At 41.6% G+C, this 25,529-nt stretch overlaps 2 protein-coding genes across 4 annotated transcripts; both read right to left on the reverse strand.

Annotated features, from left to right (window-relative positions):
• Window positions 1-166: 166 nt before the first annotated feature.
• Window positions 167-14,271, reverse strand: LOC137598652 (G-protein-signaling modulator 2-like). Of its 3 annotated transcripts, none has more exons than XM_068319048.1 (15): window positions 10,812-11,552; window positions 9,028-9,249; window positions 8,423-8,558; window positions 7,941-8,080; window positions 6,716-6,839; window positions 6,438-6,553; window positions 5,407-5,562; window positions 4,201-4,309; window positions 3,851-4,016; window positions 3,460-3,548; window positions 3,019-3,186; window positions 2,439-2,604; window positions 1,757-1,942; window positions 1,556-1,671; window positions 167-950 (listed from the first exon to the last, which is right to left on the reverse strand). In XM_068319048.1, exons 1-15 carry the CDS (start codon window positions 10,949-10,951, stop codon window positions 786-788), a joined length of 2,199 nt encoding a protein of 732 aa, XP_068175149.1. In that variant the 5' UTR covers window positions 10,952-11,552; the 3' UTR covers window positions 167-785. The 3 variants fall into 3 exon arrangements, with proteins under 3 accessions (XP_068175149.1, XP_068175151.1, XP_068175150.1); XM_068319050.1 differs by lacking the exon at window positions 10,812-11,552 and adding an exon at window positions 14,154-14,251 and having other exon boundaries at window positions 170-950; window positions 9,028-9,271; XM_068319049.1 differs by lacking the exon at window positions 10,812-11,552 and adding an exon at window positions 14,154-14,271 and having other exon boundaries at window positions 171-950.
• A 2,034-nt stretch (window positions 14,272-16,305) lies between these two features.
• Window positions 16,306-21,398, reverse strand: si:ch211-262h13.5 (uncharacterized protein LOC571127 homolog). Its single transcript, XM_068319878.1, has 7 exons — window positions 21,092-21,398; window positions 20,178-20,288; window positions 19,610-19,697; window positions 18,887-19,053; window positions 18,416-18,523; window positions 17,820-17,894; window positions 16,306-17,356 (listed from the first exon to the last, which is right to left on the reverse strand). The coding sequence occupies exons 1-7, from the start codon at window positions 21,317-21,319 to the stop codon at window positions 16,874-16,876; spliced, it is 1,260 nt and encodes a 419-aa protein (XP_068175979.1). The 5' UTR covers window positions 21,320-21,398; the 3' UTR covers window positions 16,306-16,873.
• Between the last annotated feature and the right edge of the window lie 4,131 nt (window positions 21,399-25,529).

Here is a 25,529-nt window from a genome sequence, read left to right on the forward strand (position 1 = left end):
CTGGGTTCTGAAAAGACCAAACTACTAAATTTAAGATGTATTTTGTCTTCCCCAAAAGCATTTCGCTGCGAAGGAGCTCATGCATGACACTGAAGAACATAAATCAAAATGAAATGACTACGCAGTAAATTCCATTTGTGACAATGCACGATTATTTATTTCTCCATTGTCAGGAGAAAGCATCAATAATAATAATAATTAAAAAAAAAAGAGCTAAAATCACATTTCTTTTTTTCTCACACTAAAGTAATCCTGTGAAAGCGGATCGATCCCATTTTGCTTCGATAACCCAAAACAACCTTTAACAATGTAAAACCGTTTCGCATGACTGGGAAGAAGAGTCTATGAATGGCTCAACTCGTCCCCGGAGGAAATGTGGATGAGAGTCCAGTGAAGATTTCAGTTGCTGAGATATTGGACAAATTCAAACCCAGGCCTGTGAGATGTGTGGATCTCGTCCACAGAATTCTGTCTTCAAGTACAAATCTCTAGCTTGGTTTGAATATATTACTTTTAGTCCAAACATAAACTAAATACAAATTAATGGCTTGAATTAAGCCTTTAAAAAACAATCTTAAACAATATTTCCAAGTATTGTTTGATTCCCTCTCGTCTTTCTTGTAGGAAAGTTCCACAGACACTCCAAAAAGGTAGGAATACCAAGTATTTCAGGTTGCAAAAGGATGATTACTTCATTTAAAAAAAAAAAAAAAAAAAAAAAAATCAAAGTTAAAGTTGGCCACTTCATCTATTATCCTGAGACGATTTGAAGAATACCTCGAGGATCAGTCCGGTTTGGATTGTGTGTCGCCGGGTGGCAGGACTCGCTGCTCCTCCATCCTGTTGGACTGGGAACGCAGAATGAGACTGAAAAAGTCCTCATCTGGAACGGTCAGTCCTTTATTTGCAGAGGTCGGCGCCGCGCACCTCTGATCGTTCAACCGGGAGCCCTAAAAAAACCCAAAAAAAACCAATGAATAAAAAGCGCCACAATTAACTCATGTTTATGAAGAACAATTTACAGCCTGCTTCGTCAGATCCTTTACAAATGCTGCTTTAATTTAGCTGCGACTAAATGTGTGTTTCTATTGAAATAAATCATAATAAGAACAATTCTCCAGTTGTTTACCCGTTATGCATTGTGCAGGCAGGGAGGAACAGCTGGGGTTTCTGGCTCTGGAAACTGCAGCTGGTTGATACCTTGAGATTATCGGCGCTTGTCGCATTGGAGACACGACGGCAAGCCACGCATTACCTGGAGCCAGATTTCTCGCAGGTGGAGCTACCCGGCTGCTTTATCATAATGTGCCAGCGACGGATTAAGCAGCTCGAATAAATAAAGGTGCACCAGCGTAGTTGCACCCAAGACTGAATTTATAAATTACCCTGAAATGAACCTGCAAGAATCTTCCCTGCACCTCCACTGAATACACCGATGCTGCGTTCAGGAGAGCAAACGGTAATTTTATGCATCTAGTCAAACTAGATGAGTTCTGATCTCGAGACAAAATGGGTTAAATAATTAAAAGATTAAGAGTGAATTTCTGTAAATCACCTGACATTTCACCAGCATGTCGAAGAATACGTCATCCCCCTCAGGCTGCTCAGCACTTGTCTCGAGGCGACTGTACAGGGAGGGTATGTGAGGGGTATCTGTGTGGGAGACTGGGGCTGGAAGGAGAAATTGGTGGTCGTCATGTTCTTAGTGGAGATTCTAGGAATTGTAGAAATGGGAAGAAATTGGAATTTAATTTACCTTGTGGAAGGACTTGATCTGTGCTGGAGGTGGAGGGTGTACGAGGCGGGTTGGAGGTGCTGAGACGTAAGCCAGGAAAATGGCTCAGGCTGACTCGTTGGTCGTCCAGACGACGGGATTGAGAGCTGGCCAGCAGCTCCAGGAAATGAGCGGGATCCTGCGATGGCGTTTCGGAGTCCAAAATAGCTGGAATCAAACAGTTGTTATAATTATTATGGATCGCAGAAGGTAAATCAAGGAAAAAAAAGAACACAAAATAAAATTTGAGACGGATGGTGTTCCAACACTCCCGCTCAGACTTGAAAAATGGCTTTGAAAAATAGTTTCATCCTTCATGGAGAACAAACAAGGTAACAAAGTTGGATTTGTGACTATTACAAAGGAGCCATGATTACAGATGCTGCTTTGTTCTGGGAAGAATTTTCCATGAAACTGAGGGAGTGTTTGATACGGAAATGATTTACATTTAAGTCACTGGCACAAACTTCACAAAGGATTTATCACAAAACGCAAAAAAAAAAAACCGGATGTTCACACCACATGTAGCTAAAAAAAAAAAGAAACCCGAGAGATGAAAACCCTTACATGTTTCCACTTGTACTCTATTCTTGAACAGATAAACCAGGAAACTGACACATGGCGTGAACATCACAACACAAAGGGGAGGGGGGCCCCGACTCACATTTCCTTTCAGCTACAGGTGGGGTGGTGGAGGAGGGAGAGGAGGGAGCGGGGAGATGGCTCTGGCCATCCAGTAGGGAGCACCTTTGGTCGTCCAATCGGTTTCCCTGGAAACGAGAGAGGAGGTCGAAAAAGCCATCCTCTCCGATAGTGTCCCGAGATCCTGGCTACGGTGTTGGAAGACAAAACAGAAGATGCAGGCAAGACGAGGGTTTCTTTTTATTAATTCATTGCGGAGGTAAGAACTATTTTTACCCAGCAACCATAAAAGAAACAACAACAACAACACACAAATCACTCAAGGTGGTGAAAGCTGAACTGTAAAAAAAATATTCCCATCGTTCCTTTCCCGCCGCCTCCCCACAGCCTGACATCCTTTTGAAACGCATGACTCAGAAACCGTGATCTCATATCGCCCCGCTAAATCGTTTCCTCATGCGGTCCCGCTTCTGAAAGAACAAAAGTCTTGTGTTTCACGTTTCGACTTTCAGATTCTTCCTGGGGGGGGGGGGGGGTGAATCGTTGCTCACAAACACCTGCTGCGGGTCGTGGGACGGATATGAGTGGGCCGTTAGAAATACCTGAGGAGACGCCGGGGCCTTCAGCTCCGGAGAGTCGGGCTGGTCTTTGGGAGGCGAGTCCGTGTTCTTCTGCTTCTTACTTTTCAGCCGGTGGAAGAGGAAGAGTTTCGTGGAGGCCTTGATGGTGTTGTTTTTTGAAGACCCAGGGAAAACCTCCTCCTCACAGTCCTGTGCATTCAAACAGATTTTAGCTCTCCATCAGCAACAGAAATGTTTCACTCATGCAGACAAAAGACCAGATAAACAGCATCTTAAATTAAAATTTACTTAAGTACAATTTTTTTTTTTCACATATTCCTGACATAGCGACGTTTATTTAACTCAATTTAATGTTAATGAATATTACATTTTCCTGCTGTTGAATATATGCATGTCAATGAAAAAACAGGAGCTAAAGTCAGTGTGTTACTAATCATTTTAAATTTTAACACACTTCCGTACCTGCTGCGTCGGTGAATCTCCAGTTCGATTTTTGCCAGGATGTGGACTCAGATTCTCTGCACTGTTTCCACCTCTAGGGGATTTTGCTCCTTAAAAAAAAAAAAAAAAACATTATAAAATTAATTAGTGTAGCCACACGATTAACTGTCTAGACACATTTTCACAGCATGGGATGAGATTAGTTTTCAAAATGTCAGAATTGAGAAGAAAGAACAAATTTTTTCTATTTTCAGTCTTGCTCCCCTGAGGTCTAGCAAACCTGTTGCATGTATTTGGATATATACATCCCCATGTTTGCATTGAGAACGGGTTTTTAAGATATGCCAGAAAAACAATCCCGCACAAACATCATGTAAACATTAAGTGACATTTTCTGGAGATGAGGACTCACTCTGGAGGTTGTGGTAGCCGTGGAAACTCATTGCCAGAGGAGAGCTGTTAGAGTTGGTGTTACGGAAGATGTTCGGGTGGAGGTTGGAGTTGGATTTCAGGCCCACGACGAGTCGCAGATCTGACAGGTTCATCCTGGCGGTCACTTCGCCACTTTTGTCTCCGGTCTGTGATGTATCAAAAGTAAACAAAGCTTAATTTAAAATAACTATTTGTGGTTTTGCATGTCCAGAAAAACATTAATGTGTGCAAAAAGGAGCAACGATTCCCTGCTGTTCTCCACACGGCCAGTAGGGGGAGGTGTGGCCTGACTGTAACCACTGATTGGACTGAGGAATGAGGTGAACCAACCTCTTTGGCAATTTCCAGATGTTTCTCAGCAAAGTACATGGCTTGCTGATGATTCCCTAGGGCAGTGTGGGCATTTCCGAGACTCCAGTAGGCTCTTCCTTCACCGACTCTGCAGCGGGACGTAGACAGAAAACAGGCTGAGCAACTTCAGTTGAGATTATGCAACAACGGGAAGGGCACGCATCGGTCTGCCGAGAAGAGCGTTCACAAAGTGATCAAAACATGACCTGATTCCGGTTTTCAGGAATGGCATATTTACAGGTTTGTAGGAAGAATAGTGGCATGAGTAAAAGGAACAATTTAAAAATGATACTAGAGGACTGGATGGAGCATTTCAGTCTGAAAAGTGAAAATGCAAAGGGATCTTTAACGTGGATTATTTCACATGGAGCCATGAGGAAATAAGCCTACTTTACACCTAAATTATCAGCTCAGTAAACTCTTCCCTAAGGAGTTCAGTCACATCCAAGTCATCTTCAATGTGGCTTGATGCTCATTTAGACTAAAAAAAAAAAAAAGAAGCCATAAAACGCTGTATGATTTAGGGCCTGGTTAGCTTTACACTGTGAAACTGTGATCATAGGCAGTGGTGGGAATCTCCTGGGAGCAGAATAAAAATGTACGAGAGAGGAATCCCTGCCAGCTCAAGGACCCTACTGCAACAGACAGACTGAAGACAATTAGACACTCAGTTTTTAGTGAAACTCCAGAGACTGTCTGCTCATTAAACCGCTGTTTACGACGAGCAGCACTGATTGGATTCATTAAAGCTTCCCTCAACTCCAGCTGCTGTAGTCAGCAATATTTTATCTTCACTAATCAAATTACTTTGACTTCGATTTGTCTTTCTCTTATTCAAAAAGAGAGTTTCTGAAGAGTTTCTGAAGCATTTGTTTTCTTCTACTTTTGCTCAAATTGTGCCTTAAAATAATCAACTTTTGCATTCAGTCTTCTGTGATTCAATGTTTTTTTAGTTAAGCAACATTAAAAATATGACAAACCGGATTCTAAAAATGTTGGACAGGGGTGGGGTGGGGGGGGGGGGTATGATCATGTTCCAATGCTTTTTTTTTGACATATACTCAACAGAAAGCAGCACAAAGACACTCCATTAATCGTTGTACTTCAGAGTCGTGTAAAGATCATTTGGGCCCAAGGCAAAAAAAAAATAAAAAAATCTGACAACACATGTCCTCCAGCTGATACCTGTCGTTGAGGTTCTGAGCAATGACCAGATGTTTGAGGTGATAATCGATGGCCCTCTCGTAATCCTGCAGCAGGGTGTAGGTGTTGCCCAAACTGTAACAAGCCTGAGCCTCCACCGCTTTGTCCTTCAGAAGCCTGGCCAGCTGCAGAGTCCTCCTGAGGGCAGAGGAGGAGGAGGAGGAGGAGGAAGACGATCAAAGAATGTCTAGGGTGGGGAGCAAAAGAATGATAGCCATCTACTCCCTTCTTCTGAGAGAAGAAACAAGCAGCGTCATAACTTCACGTCTCAGGGTGAAGAAGAAGCATTAAGAGGAGATGAACAAACAGTTGGAAGTTGATTAGATTTAAGGATGTTTAAACTATTTATTAATGTAAAGTAGTATGAATTCAAATCATCAATCATTACAAACAGTGTTTAATTTTTGTTCTGTTTGCTCAGCAGTCTCTTACCAACACCCAAGAGTTGGAGTGAGTTAGGAAGCCTTTACATCTTCTTATAAGTGTGTTATAGTGTATGTGTGTAGTGGAATCAGATGAATACAGATTTTCGTAACTAAATTATTGAAGGTTGTGGACTCATTTGTGAAATTTTGCCTTCTTGCTTGTGTCAGCTTTTATAACGAAGACTGCAAATATAAATTATACTGTTTAAATAATGAAAAAAATGGTGACATCAGCAAAAAATAAATAAAAAAATAAGACACTCAGGCAGTAATGACGTGATCTGACAAACTGCTTCCTCCCTTCCAGTCAACAGATGCTCAATGACAAGTTTAGCCTCAAAAGACAAACAGTCTGTGGCTCTAAAAACTCATTAATGTCTCCAGTCGTAGCAGAATAAGCAGAACCAGATGATGTATTAATGAGCGCCAGTCAGACATCAAAATGCTGGGGAAATGGCTGGTTCCAAAAAAATAGGTCCTAGCTCCATCATCTCATACAAATCAAATGGAAGTGATTCCGACATTTACACATTTGTTTTAGCTCAAAAAGTTGCAGATCACTCCATCATCCGACGCTCATTTACTCACTTGTAATGACCGGCCGCCACCTCGAACTGGCTGAGGAATATGTGAGCGTTTCCGAGGTTACAGTGCGCTCTCCTCTCGGCGGACTTATCCCCAAACTCTTTAGCGATTAGCAGGCGCTGCCAAACAAACAGTAGGGGGCAGATTAACAGGAAACATTCTGAGGTCAGCGACACACCCTTCACAATCATGATGTAAAGATTTAAAAAAAATTTTTTTTAAAAAGCACAAAGAAGAAAAGATGTCATTAAAAATCATTTGCAGGAGAGTTTGCTACCTACTTTTTCATGTGCAGCCACCGCGGATTCAAATTCACCCAGCAGATAGTAGGTGTTGCCAAGGTTACCGTAGGTGCGACCCTGAGCCGCCTTATCGGCCAACTCCTTCACCATCGACAGGTTGGCTCTTCAGATAAAACACAAGTACACACACAGACGCTTTTAACGGCTCATTATTCACAAGAAGAAAAAAACCCCCAAAAACTAAGAGCCCTGAAACAGAAACACTTATTTTCCTTTTCTTCCTCGTGATGAATTAATGGGGTGAGCGGCAGACCGTGACAGAAGGCTGTTTTGTCAAAAACGCCCTTTGCAATGTCAAGATCGAATTTCACACAAAAAAAAAAAAATCATAATAATAAAAAAAGAACATATACGCTGCATAAATCCACTGTAGTTTCACGCCGGTGGCAGTTGGGAGAATGTCAAACGGTTTCCAGCAGCAATATTTTACCTACAGGGTGACTGCAAAGACAAGGGGGTTAACATTTAATCAACGGCTTGTGAACAAAGCTAAAAAAAAAAAGTGAAGGCTGAGGCAGCCATGGTTCAACCTGGAGAAATGAAACTATTTCAGTGCAAATCTTAAATAATGGAGTTCAGGATAATTGGATATGCAGAGCAAATGACCTGCGTATCTTTAGGGTGTCGACGTACAAACACAGAGATCGGAGGAAGAGCAGCAAACGTTATCAAAAAGTGAAAACGTTTATATGGTGAACATCATCAGCCGCCGGTTGGTTTCTATGTAAGTTTGGAGCCATGTGCATCCACATCTTTCATCTTTCCCCGCAGATAACGCTATAAACAGAGAAGCTCCTCTGGAGAAGAGAAATAATTCAATAACTAATGTGGTTAACCTTTAAAATAAAACACGATTACTGGAGTCGCTGGAGCCAAAGCCAAAATATTGAACCCCTGAGGGGCTCAAAGGGGGGCAGGGGGGAAAGAAACTTGGATACCGATACCACACAGAGTTCAACTGTTCACATGTGAGACATTTATATAATAAATGCCTTCATTAGTTGAAGTTGCAGGATTTAAAAATGACTTTTAGCGAACACTTCTCTGGGAATTCAATCCAGAGTGATGACATGAATATAACTGGTAGCTGCAGGACTTTAACAGCCAAGTCGCTCAAATCGTTCATCGTGGAATTTTAAATTTAAAAAAAAAAAAAAAAAGTGCAACAAACACGGTGTTTGAGTAATGGGCGACACCGACTCACTCGTAGTACTGAGCTGCTTTCCTCAAGGCTGCCCTGGCCTCCTCAGAGAACTCTCCTGGCTCGGCTCCAGTCCAGCAGATGCTCTTCCCTTTGGCGTGGTAGACGTTCCCGAAATTATACAGTGCTCGGGCCTGCCCAACCTACAGCAAGCACAGCACATTTTCACAGATGCAGACCAGAGTGACCAGAGTGTTGTAATTATATACTTAAAATACCCTGCCACCAGAACCGCCTGGTTACATGCAGGCAGGCAAACTATTCTAGATGTCGGTGTGTCGATGCAAAACGTGTGCTGCGGTTGTAGAGCATGTATGTGGTGTGACTAAAAACAAACCCAGACCTGTTTATTCTAATCATCAACGGAATTTTTTTTTATTTAGAGAACAGCGCAAACACATCTATTTCGCTACGATTACAAAAAGGACCCGTCGCAAAAATTCGCTCTCTTCTCGCTCCTACAGCGTCGCTCAAACGTGACCCACCTTGTCGTAAATGGCTCTGGTAATATCCAAATGTCGTTGACAGCAAACCACCGCTTCATCATACCTTCCCAAAAGCTTCAAAGTGTTCCCGAGGTTGCCGCTGGCTTTTGCCTCGCCGAGCTCATCTCCGATCGTTCTGGGATTTCAAAGTTAAAAAAAAAAGAAAAAAAGAAAACGATAAAAGCGTTAGGATATAATTAGATGGGAGTATTATTGAATTGCTCGAGTGGATTAGGGAGCAAAACACAAGGGGCAAGAAAGTAATTTGCAGCCACGAGCAGTGCTACAAAGGAGTCAAGTCTGATCATTTCATTTTTGGTGGAGGGAGGGGTGACGATTAAAAAAAAAAAAAAAATGCCGAAAGTGCCTTTCAGTGACGAACAGACCAGGGGAATGCAGTAGGAAGGCAAACTGAGAACCCGGACAGAAACCACACAGACACTGGGAGAACATACAAACTCCACACAGAAAAGAATCGAACCAAGAACCTTCTTGCTGTGAGGCATAGTGCTACCCACTGCACCACCACACTGGAAATATTCCAGTTAAACATACTAAAACTAGCGTGAATGGTTGTTCACCTGAACCCTACAGCAGGCGTTTACCTGGTCAGCGTGAGGTCATGGCGGTGGTACTCCAGGGCTTTGGTATACTCCTGAAGGTGAAAGTAGGCGTTTCCCAGCTGGCTGTAGATGGCACTCAGGATCTGGAGGTCCTCTGTTCCAACCTGGATGGCGGACTCAAAGAAGGAAACACCGGCACGATAGTCACCGGCCTTACAGAGGCGCTCGCCCTCCAGAGCCAGGTCCAGACAAGATGACTCCATCCTGTGGGAGACGGGAACGTTATCTGTGTCCCAGAGTTGTGACATCATTAGAATATTAAGTAAGCACATGAGATCTTAGGGGGATGCATTCAATGTCTGCTTGAAATGAGGAACACGATCAGAAGACTTAGTCCTGGACAGTGTGTGGACCTCCATCTAGGTCCTAGAGGTTCCAGTACCTCACACGTGTCGTGTCTTACTGATAGAAATTCATTCTTATTTGCAGATCACTAATCATTTCTACCAAGTTTTGACAAAATCTATCAACTGCATTATCCTTAATGAATGGAGATGATGGAAATAACCCAATGGATGTTTAAGAAAGCGGTCAAACGACTACTAGCCCAACCCACAACTCAAAACGAAGGAGGATAAGAGGTAGCGATTAGGGAGCACATTGAGTATTCTACTGATATATTAAGAGTCTTGAGTATTTAATATGTCACAAAGCATTTATAATCCACACATTGAGTTCAAAGACCCTCTTCTAATGTCAACTTTTGTTTGACCTAGCCCCCAAAAAGGTCAAAAATAGACTCAATGTGGGCATGGTTCCTCAAACCGGTAGCAAACATAGGAACTGTAATGTAAAGCAGAGGAGCCCAGGCCACGTGGAGCCAGAAACAAACTCCATAAACTGAAAGTAGGACAGCGCCCTTCCTGCCAGTCGTGCGCCTAAGAAATTCCAAAATTACATAATATATGGCCAAACACAAAGTGAACTCAGATGTGTCTGCGGTGAGAGCTTTACAAGGCCCACACCTCCTGACGAACAAGACCACACCTTTTCCTTAACGTGCAATAAAAAAAAAAAAAATTTTTAAAAAGGGACCCGAGTAAATCCAAATCCACAACCAAGAGATTGTAAAACGAATCTGATCATGACGGCACAGGTGTTCACGGAATGAAGACGCCAATCGTTTAATTGGACGAAAAGCTGAACGACGTTATTCTAGTTCACTGGAACGACACGACAAACTCATCTGTTTTAAAGACGGGAAAAGATGTTTTTCCACATTTCTTTCGCTTCTAAATATGCAGAACTTGTGTGATGATATTTAAAGTAAGTCAAATGCAAATAGTGAAACTTGATGCCATCAGCCAATGCCACCAATCAAAAACAAGCTGATCCTATGGATCCAACACCAGAAGGTTTTGTGAATACCACCCCCAAAAAAAAAAAAAAAAAACACCCCAAAAAATGTCTTTCCCCGCACTCAAAGAAACTTTACGCAGATTTACAAAATTGATGGTCAAGGTTAAGGTTTAAATTTGCCAATCCCAGCATGCTTTGCTCCTTTAGATTATAGCTATCCAAGTCAAGAACATTCCCCTCCTGCACTACCTCAACATTAAGAACTACATTTAATCTCAGCTGGAAGCGCAGATTGGTTTTAAAAACCACATTCTGATGCAAAGCCAGAAGCGTGTATTCAAACTTTCATATTTTTTTTCCAGAATTTGAAACACACGCTGTCGTTGGACCGTTTCCATTCGACAACACATGCGGGAGAGCTAAACATCTGATTAGCGTTCCTTCCTTTACCGGGCGGGCTCACGTACCTGTTGCCTCTCCCCATATTGATGCACTCGAGACAGTTTGACACGACGGACATTTCAAGCTTCTCGATCACTTTCTGGCACAAACAAGGCTCTCCCAGCGCGGCACCCTTCGCCTTCTCTTCCTTCATGTGCACACACATGACGCACAGATCCACGGCGTCCCCGTTTCATTGAATTAACCGACAACGCTCCCTCGGATCTCCCTCTAGCTAACCTGGCTGTAACGGCGAAACAAAAAGGACTTAATCCGCTCCGTGTTCAGGTTGACCTGTCTGGGTGACAAACGTTTGTTTAGGAAGACCACGGATTAACACCAGGTTGTTACCGAGCAAAAATGAACCGAGACGGAGGTCATCTAGGTCGTGGCGTCAAGCCGATTGTCATACTTCTCTATCACTCCGGCCATTAGTAACCCGCATCTCTAGGCCACCTGATGGTGTGTGTCACTTTCAATTAGGCCAGACCTCAGTGGTAATTATAGCCACTTTAAGTGGCTCCAGTCAAGCCTGAGGCTCTCTGCTCAACACTCCATGAAATAATCATTCAGTGGCAGACTGCCCGGATGGGTAGGAAATATTCTGTTGGCCCTTCTAAAATAATATACCTGCATAATAATATACATTCTAATGAGAAGAGTTATTCATGGATGGATTTCCATAATTCTCAATTATTTCTCGGGGCAAATCCCAGTGAGACGATATAATTAAAGTATTAGAAGCAAAGCAAGCCAGAATAAATTGACGCCACATCAAGGTCCTCCTCTTCAGCTGAGGCCAATGCACAGAAATCCAGCAGAGCGCCCTCTAGAGGAAGAAATGCAACATGACTTCACCTTTAGCCAGAGCACAAGGACTGGAACATGTGACATTAAAAGTGGCCACCTCTGCTGACCAAACGCCAGCTCAATAATTACCCAATCAGGGGGAAGGGGGTTGGGGGAATAAGCGAAGCTTGTGCATGTGGAAATGTTTTAGAGCAGTAAAAACAGACGATCCTTCCATCGAGCAGGAAAAATGGGGACAACAACTGGGATCTGGTTCTCCGATTGCATCAGTAACCTGCAGACGGTCTGTTAGCGGTTAGTGAAAGCAGAGGGAGGGAAATGTGCCTGGGGGTGAAATGACTTGATGAGGCTTGTGCTCAAAGCTGAAAATAACAAAGAAGTGACAGGATAACATTTCAGATAAACGTGACGTGGCGTGCAACAGTTCCCACCATCCTGTCGTGAAATATTTACACTGCAGTCAGAGAGGACCTCCTGTAGTGTAAGGTGTCCTTTTACTGCCGCAGACACACTTATTTACTCCTGCATGTGTATAGACAAACAACTACTGATATACTTATGAAATAAAAGTAGAAGTACTTCTTATTTGAGCTGTATTTGAACGTGATTGTTAGAGACATCCCTTCCCAAATCAGAAGAAATGCTCAGAAGAAGAAAAAAAAAAGTTTGACTACTAATTACCAAAGTGCTTCTGTTAAAGTTGTGTTTGATTAACCAATAAAATCAAATATTACGCTTAACTGTTTAATCCAGATCAAAAAGAAACTGTAGAAAATGCAGGAGCAAGAAAGATTCAGGCTCTTTCATTTAATCACAAGCAGACTTTCTTCAGACACTCATCAGGGAAAACCATCGGTATTTAAAGATACTAGATCCCTACTCAGGCGCCAGCTCACCGCCTACCTTTGGCGGATGTGAAGTAAATATTCCCTATCCTGCGCATACTGCAGAGAAACTCCCCCATACATGTCAGGAAGTCTACCGGTCCCACAAGAACCGCATGACAGATCCACGGCCAGCTGCAGAGCTAAAGTGCAAAAGAGGAAAACCAACAAGAAACCTGCATCCCAACAGGAGTGAAAGTCCTCTGGAGATGCCGAATGATCCCACGCATGGTTTCCACCGAACAATGAGAGGATTCAGCCGCTGCTCTATCTCTGTCCCACCTCTCATCCTGTAACTGGAGCCGGGAAAGAAGAGTAAAACAGTCACCGACCCGCCAACAGTCGTGTGTTAGCACCAATCAGTAGAGTTTAATATATATATATATATATATATATAAAGAGAAAATCCTTGCCAGGGTAGTTAGAGATTCAAATATTACATCTTTCTTCACTTTTGGTCATAAATGAGAAAGTAAATCAACAAATCCTGACTTTGGAGAATTTGGAAATGCATCAAACTCTTCTCAATCCAAAAAATTGATTTACTCTTCTAAAAGTTGCAGCTTTCCTGTGGTTTGACTGGAGCGCCAGTAAAAAAAACAAAAAACAAAAAACAAAACCTCACCAGTCAAACCAGCATGTACTGTACTTCTAAACCAACAGAGAATGATTCACTCCATTCTAGCAAAAAATCCCAACCTATTTATTAAAAAAAACACCAAAAAAAAGATTATTTTAATTATTTATTTACATCTTCTGCACATGCTGCTGCTCAGGACTTGTCCGCCCTCCCGTTGATGGAGAACCGGTCTATTATCCCCCTGACATCATTCCGCAGGCTGAAGCGGTTTCAACCCAAATAACTTCAGCATGATTCCTTTGATGGTGACGTCATACTCGCCATAAAATGTGGGCTTGCGTTCCTGACGCAGTGGCCACAATGTTTGCCTACAAATCCTATGCTCGAAACCACTTTTAAGAATGTCTGCATGCACAGAAACAACTAAAAAAAAAAAAAAAGCATTTAAGAACAAGTCAGCTGTCATCTTTGCGCACATTTTCCTTTAAGGTTTGTTTGTCTTGATTTATCCACCAGTCGGATTTATTAAATCAAACTCGAGTTAAGTTTTACATTTCAAACTTTTACCAGTTTCGATCAACTTTCTGTTTGATGCAAGAATGAAACGTTTCCTTACTGGGATACTTTCTTTTTAATCTGATTCCCCCTTGTAGAGTTTGAATTTGTCCCAATCCTGCATTGGAGAGACGCAAGACAGGCGAGCGTGGAGGGGGAAGTTGTGTCAGTAAAACAAGAATAATAAGTAAATGTTTGTTTCTGATGGCTTTAATGTGTGTAAAAGCAGATGTGTCACGCATGTTTGGGAAAGTCCTACGAAGTTGGGAATGAGTCAGTTTATTATAAGCGCGTCGTCACCCGTCTGGGCGCCTGGGGAAGAACTGCACTTTAAATAAACTGACATAATTTATTTTGTCAAAACGCTGACGAGAATTACATAAAATAATAATATTTTTGTTTTTCAAATAAATTTAAATTAAAAAAAAAACTTCAGGAAAGACCGCTCTAAATTAACTGATTTTTATTTATTTATTTGTTTGTTTGTTTGTTTGTTTGAAGACAGACCGGAACTACTCGGGCTTTTTCGTTTCACCTACCTCAAAGTGACTCGAAACACGAAAATGTCTTCAGCGAGTCGAGGATCTCCAAACTTCTCGCTCCACCATGATCACTCGTCCACTCGGGGAGGAAGACGCCTCCGTTTGGTGAGGGGGGGAGCAGGAGCTGAAGAAAGCCACTCCTAAGCGCTGAATTTCTGCCCCCTCCAATTAGGACTCCACGGTGGATGCCTTCAGGGACCGTCGGATATGTGGGAATCACTAATAACCGCTACAATCAGTAGAAGATTGATTTTAATGTAAAGTTTTAAGTGTGTGTGTGTGATTGGTTGGTTAGGGGAGGGCGTGTCCTCAGTGCTGAATTCGCTTCTTATACATAATGTACAGATACAACTATGTTCACAAAGTCTGTTGTTTTAGGTATTTTGATTAATGTCCCTACCGCCCCCTGGCGGACAAGGTGGTCAGGGCTAGTTTTCTAAGACAACCATATACAGTACGTGTATTTCAACACATACACACAACACACACGCACACACACGCACGCACACACACACACACACACGCATACATATACATAAATACATGCACACAAATTATATACGCATGTATTGTATGTATGTATATACCTTGCATGCTTGCAAATTCAGACAGATCCATGTGTGTATACATTTATGTCTTGTTTATGTATGAAGTAAATAACACTGACCTCATTAAATCACCAGGGGTGTTGATAGACGTGTTTAATAAGGGTAGACGCTGTACGATCTATCTCCTGTGCATCAGGAAAATCTCATGTTCAAGTTGAAAGAATTTCCGAAGTTTAGCGGTGGATTAAGCAGAAAAAAAAAACAGAACACATGTTCCTGATTTCTCCTGTAACTGTTCTGCAGCCTACCCACACCACAAAAGTGAAAGTCAGAATACATCAGCAGCAGATTAAATGCGCTATTGAGGCCAAAGTTACCAAAAACCACATTAAATCACAGCAGAGGCCACACAAAATGCAGCATATCCTTGTCTTATACATTATATTCAAACTCACTGTAGATGGTTTTAAAAGAGATCTGCTCCATTATTTTTTGTTAAATGGTGTAATCCAACACATCTAGCTGTGTTTAGACTGTGATCAGATTACAACAGAAAGGTAGACCTCTCATTTCAGCCGAGGAAGCATCAGACAATTTCTGGAATAAAAAAAAAAAAAAAGAAGACAGGGAAATAAAAAGGATGGAAATAAGTTATTTGAATTATTACCTCATGCAAATTTGTCAGTTTGGAGGTTTTTTTTGGAATAATGAGCATGGTCTGAATAGAAAGTTGTTCCTCATAAATATGCATAGATGAAATGTTTTGACTCTCACTCTCACAGGCCACATTTTTACAGGCATGAAAACTTTGTCTCTGGATGTTTCTGGATGATTATTTTAACCTTTTTCCCACTCATATTTCAAACTTCTTGTCGTCTCTATAAAAATGTGTGCTCCGCTATCCTCAGAGGACTTCCATGTCCTTTAAATGAAGACGGAATACTTTGTCTCGACCTGAGGGCTTTGTTCTGTCTTAGTTATGTCTCAGCTCCTGATGTATGGATGTCTGTGATTGTCATCGCTTCAGAGTTCACATTGCTTCATCCTTGTTCGGTGAGTGGTTTTCACAGAGGACGACTTTCTGGGGAATTTGGAAAGCAAGGATGCTGCTCTTATCTCAGAACCGGACGGAATGGCACTCCAGCCTCGATCGGGATGATTTCTCATTACGTCTTCGCCCCTTTTCTCCTTTGGGCTGTTTCTAAAAGCTCTAGTTTCTGTGTTGAGAAAGGCACTTTTGGCGACAGCCTGCTTTTATAGCTTTCTTCAGATGTTTGTGCTCATCTTTCACCTCAGCGCTATTCGGCACAGTGTCGGCCCTGTGGTGAAGAATCCTAATAAATCCTGTTTTCTTTTTTCTCCTCTGCTTCACTGGACATCTTTCTAAAGCCGTCTGCAGTGAAGCAATCCAGGTCAAAGAACCCCATCTATTCATCATTTTACTGTTTGTGTTATACTTTAAAACACTGAAGGCCAACTTCAGTGAAAGTGACATTCATTTATCCATCATTCCTTTGGGTTATGAGGAATGCTGCACACGATTTTCAAGAAAGTCAATATTTTAGGTTTTTTTTCCTTAATTGATTTAATATTTATACCAATAAAAGACAGAAACTTAACTAATATACACACCCCAGGTGACCAGATTTCTCACTTTATGTAGGACAACATATTTATCCCCTATCCTATGTCCCACAACTTGAAAACCGTTTCATATTTTTCATATATTTTAAAGAAAATTGTATTAGATCAAAATACATTTAATTGAGAAAGGATGAGAAAAATGTGCAGATTTTTGATTCTTTTTCAATTACATCAAATTTTTGCAGATTTCATTGATAAGCCATTGATAAGCCCTTAAATATTCGCATGTAAAATCATCATTGCTTCAAAAAATAGTCACTGCAAGTATTATCCAAGTAGTTCTCATGAGTTTAAAACCAAGATTTATTCAAATTCTAAAATTTAAATCACATTTTTCTTTTAGCTTTGGATGGAACAGTGTAACAGCAGCAGCAAATAATTTAAGCAAACAAGAAAGAAGAGACAGACTTCCTCCAATTAATGTAAATGAATCAAAGCTTCCAGTAACGGAGCAAAAATAGTTTATCTAACAAAGCTGCAGCTACAAATATCAAACATGAATGATGGGCTCCTGGGCTGCACAGGTTACACCGTGGTGTATCGAGACGGACTGGGACAGGAGCGGAAAGGAGAGGAACCGCTGGGGAAATCAGGCAAGAAGATGGGGTTGCGAGCAGGCGACGCCTCCACCAAGGCCAGACGTTTCTTGCGGTCGCTTTTCTTGTAGCGGAAGTTGAACGGCGGTCGCAGCGCCACGGGTCCTCCGATCTCTTCAGACGATGAATAAAAAGCGTGAGGGGCTGGTGCTTGATGTTGCTGGTGTGGTTGATCTTCAGCAGACTCACTGGAAGACGAGACCCTGGGGGTAGCAGGGTTCATGTCAACAGTGGGGTCAAAGGGCATGGGCGTGGGGTCAAATGGCTCTGGTTGAACAGCAGGGGGCAGTGTGGGCTCAGAGGGAGCCCAATCATTTCCAGGTTGGTCAGTGGGAGGCTTAAAAGTGGGGATCTCCGGGTCTTGGGGGAGGTTGTGAACTTGAGGTTCTACGGGATTAAAGATGTCCGCATTCTTTAGAAGAAAAGAGAAAATCATACATTAAAATTTTACAAAAAAATGGCGTCAGTTATTCCATCTTGTGTTACACACCACTGCTCCAAGAAGAGCTAATTCGAGCACAGAATCCAAGCAGTTTCCAATTCTTCCATAACACACAAGATGCAGCGTGACAATTGAATTACATGGCCAGCCGCATTCATTTCAAAAGTTTAATTAGCTTTTAAGGAACAGTTTGAGTAAAACAAAAGGGGGCTTTAAACATTCGTCACATTTCAACCAAGCAGCATGTTATTAAATTACCAACTGAGGTCCAACATTGTGAAAGTGGCTTTGTCTTTTGTTAACCTACGCTCAGATTTTTACACTTTATATAACAAATTTGTCAAACGTGTGCACGACCACTCCAAAAGGCAGCGCAAAAGTCCGTTTTTTTTGTGTATGAAAGCGAGTTTATTCCTCGACAAATTTTCCATACCTGTATTTTAAACATCTCGCAGGACACCTGAACATCATATTCCTCATGCACAGATCCTGTGCAAAATCCAGCAGTCTGAGGGGAGAAGATGAGACATTTTCTTTATATTCTTTTTGGATTATTTGTCTTTTAAGGAAGAACTAAAGACATGTCAGAAGAGAAGGAAAGACAAAATGCGTATCTGTAAATAGATAAATGTAAAAATGAGAAGAGGAGCTGTCTGAGTCTTTAATGAAAGAATCAATTACTGCAGCCTTTTAGTGGAGATATAAGTGGAAATTAATCTGACAGGTCATCAAGACTCTCTTCCTGCTGCAGGGATGGTAAACACGCTGTCTGACTGAGGTTTATTTAAGTTTTTATTACAACAGTAATTTGAGTCATACCAGCATCAGATTTTCAGAATCCTTTCTTTTAAATGAATGCATCTTCACAGTTTTATTCAATGATTTGTCATTATTTTCCTCCGAGCAAACACTTTTAAATATCGGCATTGAGATTGGAATGTTGTGCAAGTAATGCTTTTATGTGAAGATTGAAGTATTAAAACAACATCTGGGACTATTTTAGGGTTTCTGGATTTAAATTTTGATTACCTCTGCTTCAGAGTCATGTGACAGCGGATGGCAGGATCCCGTTTCTGAGGCTCTCTCTGGACATTCTTGGACTGTGTACTCCACAAAGGTAGCTTTCACTGGGATAGTCTCAAATGTAAAAATAAATAAATAAAAAAATAAAATAGCCATCAGAGCTATATTGCACATTTAAACACAAAATAAAATGCAGAACAGTAACAGTCATTATATAAAATGTGAGGGGATAATGATCATCTAAGGTTTATGTAAACAGGAACAGAATATCGACCTTTTATCCTAATGTGAACTCTTCAATGACGGATTCTTGCTCAACAAACAAAAACCCTGGCTGGACAGAAAGGTCTAAATGGCCTTCAGTGGTGCTTTCAGTCCTTGTAAAAAATTAATTTGCATTTAATTTCCCCATAAACACAACATTCCTCAACAATTTACCCCGCTGCTTCCCTCATCCAATCAGAATTCTTCTCATACCTGCGCTGAGGCTCTGAGGACCCTCTTCACTCCAAGCCCCGCCCCCAGCGTCGACTGTCTCTTGTAGGATGCCATGGTGACCCGAGCGGCGTTCTGGGCCTGTGGGCTGTCTACGGCCAACAGGAGGGGGCAGGTGGGACAGGTCTGCTGCAGCTTCTCTGGGGGGTCTGCAGGAATCAGAACACGGGGTCGTAGAAAAATAATGCATGGAAAGATAGAAATAATTAACTGAATTGGAAGCATTTTAAATAAAATATCCAACAATGGCATTAAATGTCTAAACAGGTGTTCTAATTAATTTTGGATGATTGAATGCAAATGAAGATCGTCTGCAGAGACGACTTCCTTGTCGCCGATAGATTTCCTTTTCTTGTCTTTCTAATGAGCCCGGAATGCTGAGCGCAAACATCACCTGTTGGGGAATTTAAACCAGAATCAGCAGTCAGGATGATCTATGTTCTCTCTCTATGATATCATATAGTAGAAATTTCTTTTAGAATTCCAACGCAGTTGGTTTGAGGGGATTTATTCTCATCATACATATATGATGTTGACTCAGCATGGAGAGGAATAGAATCACCTTCAGGCTTCATCGTAGACAATTATGAAATCGAAACAGGCGCGTAAAGCCACTGCTGTCATTCTGTGGTATAAATTATAGAAGTAATTTATGACTAACCGCCAGCATCAAAACCGCTAACCTAACATTATGTTAATTGATACCTGGAACCAGAGTGCATTCGTAGCTGTACAGGTAGGAGTATCCCTCCGGCGTGTGGAGAACGGTGGTGTTACAGTTTCCAGAGATTTGCTGGAGAGAATGAAACAGAGGGCTTCCCCAGTAAACACAATCACACACACTTTGCTGCAAAGATTTGGCAACTGATCCGACTAAAACAGCCCCGGATCAAATCAATCCAAATGTGCTTGTACTGTACTTGTTTTGCTACCTTTGTGAGGACTAATGTTTTAAACCATGGAAGCGAGAACATTGTTAGGACCTGAGGACATTTTTGAGTGGGTGGTTTTATGGCATACTACTGGTTTAAATCAAAAGTTGTATAAAGAGTTAGGGTACAGGGTGACAATGGAAAATATTTGTATCTGTAAAAAAATTTTTTTTAAAAAGCAGAATTGCACAGAAATGTAATTACATATTTTTATCCATGCATTGAATTTGTAAAAGCTTTTTTTTTTTTTTTTAAATAAAGTCACTCATTCACCCAAACTCAGTCCTCACAGGTATCATAAAGCTTTGTGAGGTTGTGTGGCGTGTTTGTGTGTGTCTAACCGTTTCCATGAATGGTCTGATGTCACAGCGTTTCCATGATTTTGGGCTGCCTACGTGACACTTGGTCTCCAGGACGTCCAGGTCCAGGTAGTACACATTACCTGCAGGGCCCTGAGGTGCACAGCCCAAACACAAATAATGAAAAATACAAAGTTTTATTTTTAAGGGACCATTTTTGGACATGATCTTAATTGTTTTGTATAGCACCATATAGTATATATAGAACTGAGTGGCAGCATTATAAATGAACCGAGTCTCTTAAGACCAGATCTAACCCGCGCTCGGCCTCCAGCAGCTGCTAGCATGGAGCTAAAATGGCCTGTAGACTCCCAGGGGTCCCGGACTGAAATGACCCAGACTTTATTAACAGTCTGTTCAGTCCTTGCTAATGGTTTTATTACATAAAAGTCTGTGCTTCCATTTTAATGTCACATTAATAATAAGGGATGTGTGGTGATGGTGGTCATACACGACAAAGTGCAAGCAGGAAATATTTAATATTGTTTTCAGTCTTAAATGATTGCACACAATTTGTAACCGCTGCAATTTTTTAGTGCAGTGGCTCCAAAAATGTGATCTGGGGAGCAGAATAAGACTTTAAAAGCTTAGTTTAATTTCATTATAATTTCCCCAGAGTGAGAATGCTCGAATTGCACCAAAGTCAGAGGTTGATTTCTGATTAGAAATGTGGCTGCGCACAATCAGACCTGACATAAAAGACAGATCACCTCAAAGGGGATCCCACTGACATTAAGATTGGGCGAGGCGTCCTTTTCTATTAGAGCAACAACAGAGGGGGAAAATAACCTTTCTACCCCACTTCTGGTGTTAAACCAACAATTACCACCCACTGACACAGTATTACTGAGGACCACAGGCGACTTCCTCCAATGGACGCGCGTCTCCTTGCTTACCTGAGCGTGCAGGTGGACATTGGCGATGTGGTTGAGGGCGAATTTAAAGCCGTCATCACGGTCCTCGTTGATGTAAGTGGTAGCCAGACGAGATAACTTCTCCACCGCTTTGTCATTACAGGGGACAGGAGCGATGGGCGTCCGTGCAAAATCCTCGGCGTACACCCTCACAGTGTCAGAGGATAGCAGGGATAATAGTAATAATAATGTGTAAATGGATTTGTCCATGGTGGCAGAAGTTCAGGAGAGATCTGGCGGGATAGAGAGGGCTTAAAGTGAAGTTTGTTCTCCTGTGTTTGCGTTTTGTGTCTGCAGTGACTTTTGGAATGAAAACAGCGCATGGATGTTGAAATGATGCCAAGGACAAAGTGTATTTGCTGTCGAAGGACTGATATTTGTGAATGGATGTACCTCTGATTCCAGAAAAAAAAACAACCATTCGTCCCCAATAGGTCAAATAGAGTTAACAAAAAACATTTCATGACATTTACGCATGCAAATAAGATTTCAGGTGGTTTATTCTCAGTGCAAGGGAGTGTTTTAGATGCCCATAGTGTATTTAGCAAAACTGCAAAGCAATTGTCTGTAATTTATATTACAACTTGCACCAGAGAATTCCTTTGTGGGTCATACAGTATAATATGGGTGCAATACATGCAAGTCACCATTAGGGGCCGCTGTGAGTCTGAAGCGCTTCATTGAAGTGAATCCGGTGAAGCAGTGGGTCCATCAGGCAGAAGTGGGTTAATGATTCACCTAAATCCAGTTTATTAGACTCACTGTGGGATTACAACCTCGTAACTCTGATATTTGTCTTTCCCGTCTTTTACTGAAAACCAGATCGCCCTCAACCTGACTGAATTTATTTCATTATAATAATGAGCAATAGCAATTATTTCAGCAGCTCCAGACCACATTGCTTGTCTCTAGTTTAACAGAGCTGCAATTCATCTTAAGGGAGGGGTTCACAACTTTGAAGCTGTCAGATCTCTTCCTTTGTTCCAAGTCGAGATCAATTCACGTCTGACAGCGAGTTTAACGCAGGAAAGCGCTCACATTTCCTCCATCTGCCAAACACATTTTATTTGTGATTTTATCAAGTGTGAAAACAAAATGCACATTTCTAAATCATTTGATTTAGAAACTCATGCAGGAAATAAGAATTTTTTTTTTAGCAGCCTTATTAGCAGCATAGCTCCAGGGATGATAGAGTTAGCTGGTGGTGGGTCCATCGGTCTGCCGCCACTTTGATCCAAATATTCAATGTCAACCGGATGGATTGTTATAAAATCTGCTACTGATATTTATGATGCCCCCAGGACAGATTTTAATGACAGCAGTGATCCCCTTTCTTGTGTCTGGCACCAGCAGCAGGTCAACGTTTTCAGCTGATATCAGTTTTAGTTAACCTCTCAGTCTCTACTCACTAAAGTCATTCTTTATTATTGAATATTATTTCCTTATACGATATTCACGTCTCCACTCCCCTACCTCCCCCTCGCAAAGGAGGATTGGTGTTTTAACACATGCAGACCACACATCTGAACAATATTTGTAATTTACACAACATGAAAAATGTGACATTAATCATTGGTATCGTGTTAGGAATACAGGAAATAGTCTAGCGCTAATATCAGATTATTTTTTTTAGCCACAAATCTTGGCCAGGTTTTTCACTCTTCAGTATGAAAATAGTTTTTATTGTATATTTCAGTTTTGAGCTTATTTGCATTTGTGTTTCTGATTTAGTTTAATATTTGAATGAACCATTACATTAATTTTTCTTGTATTTTAGTATTATGATTGCTTGATAGAGTGATTCACACATCCAAGATTCACGCATTAAAAAACCAATCAAAGATCCAATTGGTTCTCCAATCATTACTGATTTTAATTGCTTTTGTAGACGTCAGTGATTACAGGCTCTCTTTACCTCCATACACATGATAAGTTAAAAATGTTTCTTTGTGTTTCTACCCAAGAAAACACATTCAAAGATGAGTTCCGTCGATGGATTCTTTGGGTCATATCGGGAAAATCTATTTGTGATCATAAATCTGTCTCAGTTTTTCATTTGGCAAGTATTTTGCAAATGTTAACTTTGTTGTGAGAATGCTATCATTAGCTCAAAGCACATAGTGGATGCATTTAGCCTGGCAAAGCAGTTAGCATGTGGATTATTTATGCCATTCCAGGTTAGTTTTTAGATTTGAATCATTTGAGCGATCAGGTAGTAAAAAGGCCTGAAACTTGGCTCATATGTTTCACGATAGAACTGTGTCCACTTTGGTTGCGAGCCCATTTTTTGCGTGGTTAAAGTCAAATTCAAGTGCAGTGCGTCCTTTTTACCACCATCTGTCCAGGGACAATCATTTAACCAACTTGAAATACTCGGTGAACCGGGTTCAGCTCCCGACAGAAGCTGGAGGAGGGAGAGAGACTCACTCAGCAGAACAAATTCTACTAATACACATCAAAAGAGAGAGGGAGAGAGAGAGAAAAAGAGCTGCCTCCATGTGTGTCGTCCTCCAATGCTTGTGCAAGTGTGTGCGTGTTTTTTAATACAAGAGAATACGCTCTGGTGTTTGCCTGTGTGCACGTCTGACCGTGCAGAGCCGCGATTGCAATGTGTCAGTGTTACCGGCAGCCGCTTGTGTTGCGGCAGAAAGCGGAAAGAGTCTGTGGGGGAGAGATAAGAGCGACGAGGCCGCTCCAAGGACTCGCTTTACCAGCACAACGCCAGACCCAAGTTAGACAACCCTCCTTTGATGTGAGCACAAAGTAATCTCCTCTCCACGCTCACTGCGGAGAGAGATGCCTCGCCGCAGTGATACCCGGGTCCAGATACGATCGGGGCCGCTGCCACCGGGGGCCCCAGTGGCGATCGACGGCTTGTGAAGCGTTGGGCAAGAGGGGTGAAAAGAGCAGGAAAGATAATTTCAGTCTCATGTCTACTGAATGGTGTTTTGAACGGTTTTACCAGCGCACCTCACGGTGGAGAGTTTAACTCCGACATGGTTGAAATGGGTATTCATTAGCATTGTTTTCTGCAGCGCCGTCTGAATGCTAAACTGTTCCACATCGCCTGGAACACATTTCTTAAGGGGGGGAAACACTGGCAAGAAATCTCCCCTATTATCACATGGTTTGCCAGTTGGAGAGGAAAAATGTTGGTTTCTTCACTGCATGGCACATTTAAGATAAAATAAGGCCAATGCCATTTCTCCTCTTTCACTTCATAACCACTCGGGATTTGTGCGTCTCAGTCAGCTTATTTAAATTTCAGTCTTTTATCTTTTTTTTTTTTTTCAATTTTTTGTACATCAAATGAATAGAACAAAATTATAGGGGGAAGCCGGTCTTTATCTTTTGCAAATCATCCTCTTTGTATCCAACTCGCATGCTTTCATTTACACAAATACTATCTTTGATTTTCTTCTCACTCTTTCAACTGTTCCTCTTTCTTTTTCTGGTTTTTCCTGTCTGATTCCTCTCAGTCTGCACAGAGAAAGGAAGGCATTGTGGAGACTGAGCAGGAAGACATCTCATTTCCCCATGTAATTGGTTTCAAACTTTGTCTCCCCCTGGAAGATTTGCTTCCAACACTGTTGGGGCTAAAACGCTAACGCTAAACCTTTTACATTCCGCCGTAATTGGTCAAGCTACGAGCTCACTTTAACAAAGCTTTCACAGCTGATTGGCATTCTCTGCAGCGCCGGTCACAAATCTTTGTCGTTTTACTTGGATAAAGTTGTCAGCCTCAGACTCTTAATTTCCCCATTATGTAGGCTATTCAGCTCTTTTTACTGCAGCCATGGGAAGGAAATGGGAGCAGGAAACCCGCTCTGAAGCGGCGTAATGTGAGACGTTTGGTGTTTTTATACCCATAACTAGTGGAAGATGCCTCTTATATGGGGGACAGAAGGATACTCTCATGAATTCTAAAACTTTGGTGCATCACCGTACACTTTACCATCAACAATGGACTATTTTAGGTCAGCCTTGTGCACCTTTGACATCATATATCTCAGAGCTTGTGTATGTTATAATGGAAAAAACTGTGTTTCCCCATACATTTTCTTTATGAAATTTTTTCCAAAGTTCCACTTTGAGACACAGTTGTAGAAATAATTGGGGCTATTCAAAAATCTACTGATCTCAAATTGCTTTTTTCAAGAAGGCCACTGGGGGAAAAAATAGTTTATCTTGTTACTGAAGTTCAATGTTTGAGATTCACTGTGTAGAATGATGTATGTGGAGGAAATTGAAAAATGGACTTGACCATTAAAAACAAGATTTTGTGTTTCCAGCACTTAAACTCGTGACATGAAAACTCTTTAGGACTCTAAGGATTTTAATGCAGTTATTCTACCTTATTACGCAAGCCCCACATTGGAAACAGTCTTTGTACACCGTAAGCAATGGAGGGAAGCGTTCA

Source organism: Antennarius striatus, chromosome 7 (assembly GCF_040054535.1).
Source record: "Antennarius striatus isolate MH-2024 chromosome 7, ASM4005453v1, whole genome shotgun sequence".
Taxonomy (NCBI): Eukaryota; Metazoa; Chordata; class Actinopteri; order Lophiiformes; family Antennariidae; genus Antennarius; species Antennarius striatus.

What these genes read in the sequence shown, in the direction of transcription:
- LOC137598652 (XM_068319048.1), bottom strand. Translation starts at nt 10,951, where the DNA reads ATGTGTGTGCACATGAAGGAAGAGAAGGCGAAGGGTGCCGCGCTGGGA. An exon ending in CGGCTACCACAACCTCCAGA is followed by an intron (nt 3,549 to 3,850) that starts GTGAGTCCTCAT and finishes TTTTTTTTTAAG; the next exon opens with GAGCAAAATCCCCTAGAGGT. An exon ending in AGATCAAGTCCTTCCACAAG is followed by an intron (nt 1,672 to 1,756) that starts GTAAATTAAATT and finishes TTCTCCTTCCAG; the next exon opens with CCCCAGTCTCCCACACAGAT.
- si:ch211-262h13.5 (XM_068319878.1), bottom strand. Translation starts at nt 21,319, where the DNA reads ATGGACAAATCCATTTACACATTATTATTACTATTATCCCTGCTATCC. An exon ending in TCAGACCATTCATGGAAACG is followed by an intron (nt 19,698 to 20,177) that starts GTTAGACACACA and finishes CATTCTCTCCAG; the next exon opens with CAAATCTCTGGAAACTGTAA. An exon ending in TCCTCAGAGCCTCAGCGCAG is followed by an intron (nt 18,524 to 18,886) that starts GTATGAGAAGAA and finishes TTTACATTTGAG; the next exon opens with ACTATCCCAGTGAAAGCTAC.